The 11,212-nt window shown below is 57.7% G+C and overlaps 1 protein-coding gene across 2 annotated transcripts; it reads left to right on the top strand.

The window, feature by feature from the left end:
* The first annotated feature begins 112 nt into the window (after nt 1-112).
* Nucleotides 113-10,682, top strand: SLC26A6 (solute carrier family 26 member 6). Of its 2 annotated transcripts, none has more exons than XM_047773690.1 (21): nt 113-204; nt 1,997-2,155; nt 2,241-2,380; nt 2,615-2,725; nt 3,285-3,448; nt 3,641-3,805; nt 3,883-4,035; nt 4,345-4,427; nt 4,512-4,659; nt 4,904-5,017; nt 5,184-5,261; nt 5,603-5,698; nt 5,797-5,903; nt 6,070-6,139; nt 7,091-7,183; nt 7,269-7,373; nt 7,831-7,908; nt 9,182-9,358; nt 9,541-9,595; nt 10,074-10,210; nt 10,431-10,682. In XM_047773690.1, the coding sequence occupies exons 1-21, from the start codon at nt 182-184 to the stop codon at nt 10,443-10,445; spliced, it is 2,271 nt and encodes a 756-aa protein (XP_047629646.1). In that variant the 5' UTR covers nt 113-181; the 3' UTR covers nt 10,446-10,682. The 2 variants fall into 2 exon arrangements, with proteins under 2 accessions (XP_047629646.1, XP_047629638.1); XM_047773682.1 differs by having other exon boundaries at nt 7,786-7,908.
* Nucleotides 10,683-11,212: the final 530 nt, after the last annotated feature.

Raw genomic sequence — 11,212 nt, 5'->3', positions numbered from 1 at the left:
GACCTTGTCCCTTAGGCCCCGCCCCGGCACGCTGACTGGCCCAAGCCTTCCCCGTCCCGCCTGAGGATTGGCTGCTGGGAGCGCGCCCCAGGCCTTGCCTCCGTCCCGGCCCCGCCTTTCGGGCCGTAGCGGCCTCTTGCCGGAGACCTAGGAGCTGCTGCATCTCCGCCGCCCACCCGCAATGGGGCTGTCAGAAGCGCCTGGGTGAGTGAGTACAGGGCACGGCCCCTGTTCCCGGTGTCCGAGTCCGCGAGGTGTCCGGTGTCCGAGGCGCGGGCCACCCCTAGGCTCCCGAGCAGGCGCCCCGCTTGGGTTAGCTCGGAAGGGATCGCCGAGTCCCTGGCAGGCACTTCCCGCCTGACGCGCCTCGGTTTAGTGTTTTGGCGATTTTCTGCAGACACCTGCCCAACCATAGCGAGGGATGGGGTGGGAACCGGTGCGGCCCCAACCCCTACGGGCAGTGCGGAAAGCCCCTCTAGCGTTGTCCGGGGGGCTAGCTGGCTGCCACCAGGAGGCAGCTGCGTGTGGAGGAGTGCCGGCCTAGGAGGTGCTCCGGGGCGGCACGTTGGGCCCGGGACGTGGCTACAAGAATGCCCATAGCGGGGACCTGAGTCCAGTGATGCAACTGGTCGGGGAATGAGCACTCTGGCCCTTCTGGTTGCAGGGCCCTCCCAGAGGGAGGGGCCAAGTATCTAGGCCCGGTCCTCCAAGCACCGGTGCGGGGGGGGGGGGGGGCAAGGGGGCTGGTGGTGGCGGGGGCAGGAGCCCTTTAAGACCTTGAGTGACTCACGGGGGAGGGGCGAGGGGGCTCAAAGATCTCTGTGAGACGGGCGCGACTCGCCAAGAGTCTGAGGATCGTGCTCGCACCCACTCCACTCCTTCCTCTAGCCGGGACATCAGGTTAGAGTTCTTTCCCGGTGAGTTTCTGCCCCTCGGGTGGGAAGCTCACCCTAGGTCAGAGCTTCTCTCAGATCAGAACTTTCCTCAGGGGTGAAGGCTTTCCCAGTAGGGCAGAGCCTCCCTCTGGGTAAGATTCCCTTCCCAGGTGAGAGCTTTCTCCCATTACGTGTAGGAGCTTCCCCAAGATCAGATCTTCCCTTAGGTGAGAATACCTTCCAGATTAGAACTTTTTTGGCAGGTGAGAACTTTCCCCCAGGTAAGCGCTCCCCCTCTAAGAGCTCTTATTGCCAGACCACAACTATTTCTGGGACAGCTTCCTCCCAGGTGAGAACTCCCTCCCCCCAAATCTCCTATTCCCCAGTGAGATCCTTCCCCTTATTCAGGTGGTTGCCACTGGGCAGATCAGAGGTTCTGCCCAGTACAAAACTTACCTAGGCTGGTGAAAAATTTTCCTCTTAGATGAGAGTTTCCCTTAGGTGAGACCGTCCCCCCTTCTGATGGGAGCTTCCCTTTCCAGGTGGGAACATGTCCCTCCAGGTGAGAGGCATCCCCCGGCTTTCCCAGATTAGTCCTGAGCTGGAGGCCCAAGCGCTATCTTAGCCCCAACACTTTCCTTCTCTTAGAGCCTCCTCCTGTGAATAGAGGCTTGCCTGGTTTGCTGGATTCCTTTCTTGCTCTCAGACAGCATGCACTGGGCTCGTGGGGGAGCTGGATAAGGACACAGTCTGGACTGGGATTGGCTGGGGAAGAGCCCAGGCTAGGGGGAGGGGGCTGGGAGGGGCAGTCAGCCTGGAACCTAGATTGGTGAACACTCAGGGCTGGGCAGCCACACCTGGGCTGAAATGTGGCTTGAGCTCATCCTGCTGTCTCTTTGTGGGGGACTTTGGCCGCGCAAGAGTCTTCTACCAGCCAAAGTTCAGGTACTGCCCCTGCCTGGGCGTGGGCATAGGGCCTGCAGGAGACAGCTGCAGGGGTTGGACCTACCTAGGTCTGGGACCTAGAAAATTCAGGTGGGTAACTCTCTGGTCCCAGACGGAGATGTGGGGGAGGTTGGACCAGGAGTGCCCTCACTGTGCCTCTGGCCTCACCACCCTAGCCAGAGGGACACACAGGCACTGCTGTCCACAACACAAACAATGGAGCTGAGGAGGCGAGACTACCATGTTGAGCGGCCTCTGCTCAACCAAGAACAGCTGGAGGAGCTGGGGAACCGAGGCTCAGCAACTGGGACCTGGCAGTGGCGAAACTGGTTTCGGTAAGGCTTGGAGGGGGAGGCCTGGGGGCTGGGAGCACTGGCAGAACTTAGCCCCTATCCCTAATATCTATCCTTTTGTCCCCAGTTGCTCCCGTGCTCAGGCCTACGCCCTTCTGCTCCAGTACCTCCCAGTTTTGGCCTGGCTACCCCAGTATCCTGTGCGTGAGTGGCTTCTGGGTGACCTGTTGTCTGGCCTGAGTGTGGCCATTATGCAGCTACCACAGGGTGAGCCACCTTTGACCTAGAGACTGTACCCTCAACTCTTGGGTGGTGACCCTGAGCCTTTAAGGTCCTGGCTGGGAAGCCCTGTGGTCTGCAAACCCCACTCCCTACTTCCTGCCACATCCCAAAAGCATGACCGATGTCCCTGGGACTATGGCTCATAACCCAGGGCTGGGATTCTTTTATCCTTTCAAGACCCTGACCTCCAAGCCTACATTGCTACCCTTCTACCTCCAGGCTTGGCCTATGCCCTCCTAGCCGGACTGCCCCCCGTGTTTGGCCTCTACAGTTCCTTCTACCCTGTCTTTATCTATTTCCTGTTTGGCACTTCCCGGCACATCTCTGTGGGTGAGTGGAGCCCGGCCCAGCCTTGCAGGAGGATGCCCATGTTCCCCAGGGAGGACAGGGTGAGAGAGGCTGAGCTGGGCAAGGAAACACTGGCAAGAGGGAGGGAGGCATTGGTGCTGGGTGGCTGGGAGACTGGCCTAAGGGTCATTCCAGGCAGGACCAGGCCTCCAACTGTGGAGCCACAAATTCAGTTTACCACGAAGTCCTGGCCCAGGAGGGTGTGGGTAGTAAAGCCACTCAAGGGGCCCAGACTTTGCATAAGCCTGATAGTCTCAGGCATGCCATGTCCCCTTCCCCCTGCCACCTTTTACAAGGGGAGCGGTCTTAAGCCAGTGGACACAGGCGGGCCAAGGTAGGTGATGCAGGGCCAACACTTCCAGCCACCCTCAAGAACCCTTGAACTTAAGGTTTATATCTGACCGACCGCCAGCACTGCCTCTACCTGCACAGCATTATCTGAAGATGTTGGTGTAGAATTGGGTGTCTCCTGACTTCTCCCTTAGGACCAGGGCTCCAGGGCAGGGCAGTGTCCTCTCCCTATCTTGATCTACTCTTACAGGCACCTTTGCTGTCATGTCTGTGATGGTGGGCAGTGTGACAGAATCGCTGGCCCCAGATGAGGACTTCCTGCAGGCCTCGAATTCTACGGTTGATGTGGCAGCCAGAGATGCTAGGCGGGTGCAGCTGGCCTCTGCACTCAGTGTCCTAGTGGGCCTCTTTCAGGTGCAGAGCAGTCCATGCCCCCAAATGCCAGACTCATTCTCCACTCCACCTGACAGTTCCCCTGAATGTCTGGCTGTCACTGTCATGCTCCCTCCTCATTCATCCCCCTCTGATCCCACCTGCCCTGGACTCTGCTCTGTCCACCCTTAAGACTCTCGCTGCCCTCCCCTGACTTCCCCGTGTACCCTACAGGTGGGGCTGGGCCTGGTCCACTTCGGCTTCGTGGTCACCTACTTGTCAGAGCCTCTGGTCCGTGGCTATACCACAGCCGCATCCGTGCAGGTCTTCATCTCACAACTCAAGTATGTGTTTGGCCTCCATCTGAGCAGCCGCTCTGGGCCACTGTCCCTCATCTATGTGAGTGAGGATGGAAGGAGGAGTGGTGGGTGGACCCAGGATGTTGAGGGCTGGCTCTGACTCCCCCTTCTCCTCAGACAGCACTGGAGGTCTGCTGGAATCTGCCCAAGACTGTACTCAACACCTTGGTCACTGCAGTTGTGGCAGGGTTGGTGCTCGTGCTGGTGAAGCTATTGAACGACAAGCTGCAGCAACATCTGCCCATGCCACTCCCCGGGGAGCTACTCACGGTTCGAATTCTGGAGGGTGGGGGACAGGGGACAGGGCAAGTGAGGACACGTCCCTGCCCTGTGGGCATCCCAGGTATTTAAGGACTAGCTGGACTGGGCACTGACTGGGGGGACCATAGCACACAGTCCCTGATGGCATCTCCCATTTCCCAAAATGATGGTGTCTGTTTCTCCGCGTATTGCTGACACCTCCCCACTCCTCTGAGGGTTTCGCTTCAGGCCTCTCTCTTTATCCCCAAAGTGGTTTCTCCATCTCCCTTAAGGACGCTGCCCGCACCTCACTCCCCTGACTCTGTGCTCTCCCCTCAGCTCATCGGGGCCACAGGCATCTCCTACGGCATAGGACTGAATGAGAGTTTCGGGGTGGATGTCGTGGGCAGAATCCCTGCAGGGTGAGCTCCTGACCCCTTCGGGTCAGGGAGGGCTGGGCAGCCAGGGCCAGAACCTTCCTTTGGCCTCACAGATGCCCCTCACAGGCTGGTGCCCCCAGTGGCCCCCAGCCCGCAGCTGTTTGCAAGTCTTGTGGGAAATGCCTTCGCCATCGCCGTGGTTGGTTTCGCCATTGCCATCTCGCTGGGGAAGATCTTCGCCCTGAGGCATGGCTACCGGGTGGACAGCAACCAGGTCTGGGGGATGGGATGCGAGACCCAGAGGGGGCAGAGACCACAGGTCCTGGGGGGATGGAGTATCAGGTGGGAGGCAGGGAAACAGATGTGCTGAGACCATGTGGGGGATTGAGAGGGGGAGAGCATTACATGGGGGAACAGCGGCCAAGTCTCTGGGGGCTACTGAGTGGGGATGAAGGGGCCTGGACACGGGGACCAGGAGCTGCTAGTGACGTGTCCCCACTCCTGCACTCCCCCACCAGGAGCTGGTGGCGCTCGGCCTCAGTAACTTCATTGGGGGCATCTTCCAGTGCTTCCCTGTGAGCTGCTCTATGTCTCGGAGCCTGGTACAGGAGAGCACCGGGGGCAACACACAGGTAGGCTGCAGGTGTGGGCGTGGGTGTGCCTCTGCACATGCACTGCTCTGCCTGGGTGGTCCCATCCCCTGCCCTCTCACCTCCCTCTGCCCTCCCCACTCCCCCTGCTCTTCCCTCTCCCCGCCCTCCCATTCCACCCACCTTCCTGCTCACTCCCACTGCACAGGTGGCTGGAGCCATCTCCTCCCTCTTCATCCTCGTTATCATCCTCAAACTTGGAGAACTCTTCCAAGACCTGCCCAAGGTGAGCCCCCGCCCCACCCCCACCCCACCAGGCTTGGGGGCCTTTGCCAGGCCACAGACTCCCATCAGTCAGGTCCTGGGCAAGGGGGAGGGGTGCAGGCTCATGTCCTGTTTTTTTCAAGCTTGCGATCTCTGGGGTGAGACTTGGAGTCAAGGGTCAGGGGTGAGACCCTTTCCCAGCCAGATCCAAGCTGTTCGCTTCAGGGGGCAGCAGGTGGTGGGTGCCATTTGGGGGTCACACCCAGGTGCTTAAGGGACAGACTGGCTCATGCCCAGGTAGTCAGGGTGGTCAGCATCCCAGACCTCTCAGGAGTTCCTGGTGGCCCTCCCCCTACCCCCCAGGCAGTTCTGGCAGCCGTCATCATTGTGAACCTGAAGGGCATGTTGATGCAGTTCACTGACTTATGCTCCCTCTGGAAGACAAATCGAGTGGATCTGGTGAGAGGCCTGGGAGCATGGGGGCGGGCAAGGGGGTCAGGGCCTTCAGCTCCAGTGACCCTTCTAGACCCTGCTAACCGCTGCCCTTCTGTGTTTAGCTCATCTGGCTAGTGACTTTTGTGGCCACCATCCTGCTGAACCTGGACCTTGGCCTGGCGGTTGCGGTAGCCTTCTCCATGCTGCTTGTTGTGGTCCGCATACAGCTGTGAGTCACACCTCTGGTCCCCTGCATTCCGACCATTGAGGGAGTGAGATCCACACTGGCTTCCCCCAGCTTTCCCACATCTTGAGGGTGACCCCAGGCTCCCTAGTACCCCCCTCACTGCCCCCCCAATGCCCCCCTCTTCTCACACTTGCTCTCTCCTTCACAGGCCCCATTACTCTGTCCTGGGGCAGGTGCCAGACACAGACATTTACAGAGATGTGGCAGAGTACTCAGAAGTGAGTGGCGGGGGCTAAACCAGAGAAGGGTGCAGATGGGGGGCACAGAGCTGAATGGGCCACCCCTTATCAGATCATTTGGCACCTGGCAGGGAAGTGGGGTGGGAGGCACCAAGGGCACTTTTGTCCTTAAAATTTCAAGGAAAGAATTTGGGTCTGTGACCACTCCCCTCACCCCCGACTCAGAACATGGACCTTGGGGCCTGGGGGAGGGGTCTGTCTTGGAGGCGGCAGTACAAGCCCCATCCTGCAGAGTAGCCCCAGGTCAGGAATGCAGAGGGGCAGGATCTCGGGCACCCGGTTGGGGGAAGGCTGTTTCCTGAGCTGATCAGCAGGGTTACTGAATCTCTGTCCTTCATGTACCTCCTGTGAAGTCTCATGCCAAGCTCTGCGAACAAAGGTGTGAAATAAAACAAGCTCATTCCCCCTGACATGGAACCTTGAAGGCTGAGCACAGGACGATGAGGCAGAGGGAGGGGAGGACACAAGAGGCGTGGCTCAGCTGAATGGAAAGGGAGGTGGTGGTGGTTGGGAGGGAATATCATTCAGGCCCAAAGGCCGAGCAGAGACCTGGAGTATCCTGAGTGGGGTGGGAGCTGGGAAAGCCTGGGCTGTGCTGGGCCGGCAGCCCAGGACAGTGTCTCTGTCTGCATGCAGAAAAGAGACCCGAGCAAATGCTAATTCCATTGAAACCTGGCCTGGTACTGGCAGGAAACCAGGGAAGATGAGGTTCAGGATGTCCTGAGGGAAGAAGCAGCAGCTCTGACAGGCCAGGCTGAGGGGCCAGGGAAATCCTGGAAAGGCAGGGGCCACAGCTGGGCCTGCATTGGCTGAGGAGCAGAGGGTTGGGTGGCGGGCCCTGGGGGGTACACAGGGGAGGAAGGAAAGCAGACCGAGAGGTAGCTAGGAGAGATGCAGGCTCAGCCACCCCTACCCCTGACTCATCCCCAGGCCAGGGAGGTCCCGGGCGTGAAAATCTTCCGCTCCTCAACCACCATGTTCTTTGCCAACGCTGAGCTCTACGGTGACACGCTGAAGCAGAGGGTGAGGCCTGGGCTCCACAGGGTGTGGGACAGAGGGTCCCTCACCTCCCCAGGGGCCACATCCGCTGCCCTGCCCTTTGCTCTAGTGTGGTGTGGATGTGGACCACCTCATCTCCCAGAAGAAGAAGCTGCTCAGGCGGCAGGAGCTAAAGCTGAAACGACTGCAGAAGGACAACAAGCTCGTGAAAAAGGCAGGGGCCGCTTGTAGCCCACCCAGCCTTTCTCCCGGCCCCCTGGCTTCTCACCCTCCTTCATGCATCCTTCTCTCCCTGGAGCCCCTGGGGACCCTGCTTTACTCCCCTGGCAAGTCAGGCCTCTGGGGAAGGGGCTTTGGTTATCTCCTGCCTCCTAAGCATGAACCATCACAGGCCTCTTCCCAAAGCGGGTCAAAACCCTAGAGCCTTCAGCCTGGCTGCCCTGGTCCACTTACCTGGCCAAAGCCAGGGCCTGGCTGTCATGTGACAGCTGGGACCACCCTCTTCTTGCCCCCCTCTTGCCTGGCCTAGGCTGTCGTCTCCAAGGCGCTTCTTCTTCTTTTTTTTAAGATTTTTATTTTTTCTATTATAGTTGATTTACAATGTTCTGTCAATTTCTGCTATACAGCCAAGTGACCCAGTCACACATATACGTTCTTCTTCTCACATCAAGGGCACTTCTATTTCCATCAGTGTAAACACTGGTATCACAAACATCGACAGCAACGATGTGGAGGGCTCCAACATCAAGGTGAGTCTGGAGGTGGCAGAGGGGCCAGCCATGAGCTGCAGAGAGATGTGTGTCCTATGAGTAAATCCATGGACCTACCAGTTATGGGTTCAAGGTTGTTGTGTCAGTGGTAGGAGGAATGGAGGGATCTCTGTGGGAGATCTCTAGTGATATGCCACAGAGTTCTGCTTGTGGCTCTCTGGTCTGTAATCTGATGTCTGGCTAAAGACCTTGAATTTGTGGATTCCATAAGACCCTGCAGTCTGTGCTCATAGGCAGAGGGAAGAGACTGGGCACATGGGGAAAATCTGGGATCAAATGGACAATAATCAGAGTTCTCACTGTGACTCAGCGGGTTTTGAAACCAACTAGTATCCACGAGGATGCGGGTTTGATCCCTGGCCTTGCTCAGTGGGTTAAGGATCTGGTGTTGCTGTGAGCTGTGGTTTAGGTCGCAAATGTGGCTCAGATCCCATGTTGCTGTGGCTGTGGTGTAAGCCGGCAGCTGTAGCTCTGATTAAACTCCTAGCCTGGGAACCTCCATATGCCTCGGGTGCAGCCCTTAAAAAACGGGGGTGGGGGGCAACAATCTCAATTAGAGACTCAGCAGGATGTCAGGATGTCTGTGTGTGCACATGTGTCCATGAGTCTCTTCTGGTTTGTCCCTGGGCCTCCATCCTCAATTCTGGCTGACCGAAGGTGGGGCATATTTTCCCAGTGCCCTTCCTTTTTAAGTGTCCCTATTAAACCTGGGGCCAGGAGGTAACAGAGCAATAGATGCATGTCTATGTGCTCATGGAGTCCCAGTATCCTCTCCTCTGTGTCCCCCTATGTCCTGCCTGTCTTTATATCCAGGCTTCCCATGTCCGTGTCCCTGTATGCCCCATATATGTGTGCTTACACGTCTGCTGCCACTTTTTTTTTGTCTTTTTTGTCTTCTTGCCTTTTTCTAGGGCTGTGCCCACAGCATATGGAAGTTCCCAGGCTAGGGGTCTAGTCAGAGCTGTAGCTGCTGACCTACGCCAGAGCCACAGCAACAGCAACGCGGGATCTGAGCCACATCTGCAACCTACGCCACAGCTCATGGCAATGCCTGATCCTTAACCCACTGAGCGAGGCCAGGGATCGAACCCACAACTTCGTGGTTCCTAGTCAGCTTCGTTAACCACTGAGCCACGATGAGAAATCCCATCTGCTCCCATTTCTGATCGTGTGTGTCTCTGTATATCTGTGTGTGTTCCCTGCCTTCACCCCTCTGTGGGTGGCCTTTGCAGTATATCTGGTTCCCTGGCAGGTGAGTGCAGAGAATGAGCTAGAGGATATAGCAGCGGGAGATCAAGAAGATGCCAAGGCCCCAGCCATGTCCTCACTGAAGGCCCTGGGTCTGCCTCAGCCAGATTTCCACAGCCTCATCCTGGACCTGGGCGCCCTCTCCTTTGTGGACACTGTGTGTCTCAAGAGCCTGAAGAATGTGAGGGCCCTGAGGGAGGACAAGACCCCTCTACCCTGACCCCATATCTAGCTCCAAGAGCCCTCTGAGCCTGACCCCCAACCCTCTCAGTTCCCCCCTGAACTCCCTCCCCAGAGCCTGCCTGAGTCCCCCCTCAGAGCCCCTGAACCTCCCTCTGAGTCTGGCCCCCTTTTCTGCTGCAGATTTTCCGTGACTTCCGGGAGATCGAGGTGGAGGTATACATGGCTGCCTGCCACTGTACGTGGGATGGGGACAACAAGAGGGGTCTGGCGAGGGGGTGGGGGTTCCGGCCAAGGAATTTGCCAGGCAGCACAAAGAAAGTCCCTGAAGCTGGAGGTCAGAGGTGTCCTGGGAATCAGGGGTCAAGAGTGGGAGTTAGGGAGTTCCCATCATGGCTTACGAACCCGACTGGTATCCATGAGGACACTCTGGCCTCGATCAGTAGGTTAAGTATCCAGCGTTGCTGTGAGCTGTGGTATAGGCTGCAGAGGCGGCTCAGATCGGGCATGGCTGTGACTGTGGCCTAGGCTACAACTCTGATTCGACCCCTAGCCTGGGAACCTCCATATGCCATGGGTGGGGCCAAAAAAAAAGAAGAGTGGGGAGTTAGCTGTAAGACTCAGGTGTGAAGGTCAAGGTAATACTCTGCTGCTGCCTGGGAACTGGGGTTCCTGGTGGTTCTGTGAGTCAGGGGAGACCTACTCCTTGCCTACAGCTCCTGTGGTCTCGCAGCTCGAGGCTGGGCATTTCTTTGATGCATCTATCACCAAGCAGCATCTCTTTGCTTCAGTCCACGATGCTGTCATCTTTGCCCTCCAGCACCCACGGTCTGGCCCCATCAGCCCTGCTTTGGTGAGCTGACCTCTAGCTTGCTGAGCTCCTTTTGTTTATCCACTGCTTGTTCCGTCCTGACCCCGATTCCAGGAAGTCCTCCTGGTTTGTTCTGAATGACTCTGCCCCCGGTGGACCCCCTGTCTTCCCTTCCTGCCTTCAGATGAAGCTGCTCCTGGGGGAGGGGGTGTTCTGTGTCCTTTGGTAACTGACAGGAACCTCTCCTTCCCTCTCTACCCAGGTTACTAAACTCTGACCATGCTGCCACCTTGCCGGAGATTGCCCACCTCTGGAGGTTGTGACAGGGTACCTGTGAGAATCCCCTTCCACTGGGCTACCTCCAGATGTTACCCAGGAGTCACCTCCGTACACACACGCACAACACAACTCAGGGATGGAGGTCCTGGGACTCTTAAGTTCAGTGATGAGGCCCTGGCTGAGTTGGAGGAGGATGCCTGTTTTTATCCTCAGGAATAAAGATTTGTTTGCCTAATGCCAGGCTCTGCTGTGGCTTGGTGGGGTTGGGGGCATGGTCCACAGCCCTGGCACCTGACCCTTCTTATACCCCAAAGTGGGAACTGGAGTCAGAAGATGGGAGAAGGAATTCTCTGGTTACGGATTGGGCATTGTCACTTCTGTGGCTCAGGTTCAATCCCTGGCCCGGGAACTTCTGCATGCCCTGGGTGAGCCCCCTGCAAAAAAAAAAAACGAAGTTAGGGGAAAGATGTGGGGAGGTCAGGGTCAGGCAGGAGGAGTGCGGAGTGGGAGGGAGAGCTGTGGGCCAGGCCCAAGATAGGGGCAACCTAGGTCCAAGTTTCTCCCGAGCCATGCACAGCCCTTGGCACCTGTGTCCTCAGTTGTAAAATAGTTGGAATTGGAGCTACTTCTCAGGAATGACCTGTTTTCAGGGGCACCTGATAAGGTGCAGGGCAGGCCGGGTGCCACTGGGCAGCCTCTGGAGGGTGTGGTGTGAATATCTGAGTAACCAGCTGAGGAAGGACAGGTGTTGACAGGTATGGCTGG

The sequence above is a fragment of the Phacochoerus africanus genome, chromosome 1 (genome assembly GCF_016906955.1).
Source record: "Phacochoerus africanus isolate WHEZ1 chromosome 1, ROS_Pafr_v1, whole genome shotgun sequence".
In the NCBI taxonomy this organism is placed as follows: domain Eukaryota; kingdom Metazoa; phylum Chordata; class Mammalia; order Artiodactyla; family Suidae; genus Phacochoerus; species Phacochoerus africanus.
The sequence above is the reverse complement of the archived record's forward strand: the minus strand, read 5'-3'. Positions and strand labels throughout refer to the sequence as shown.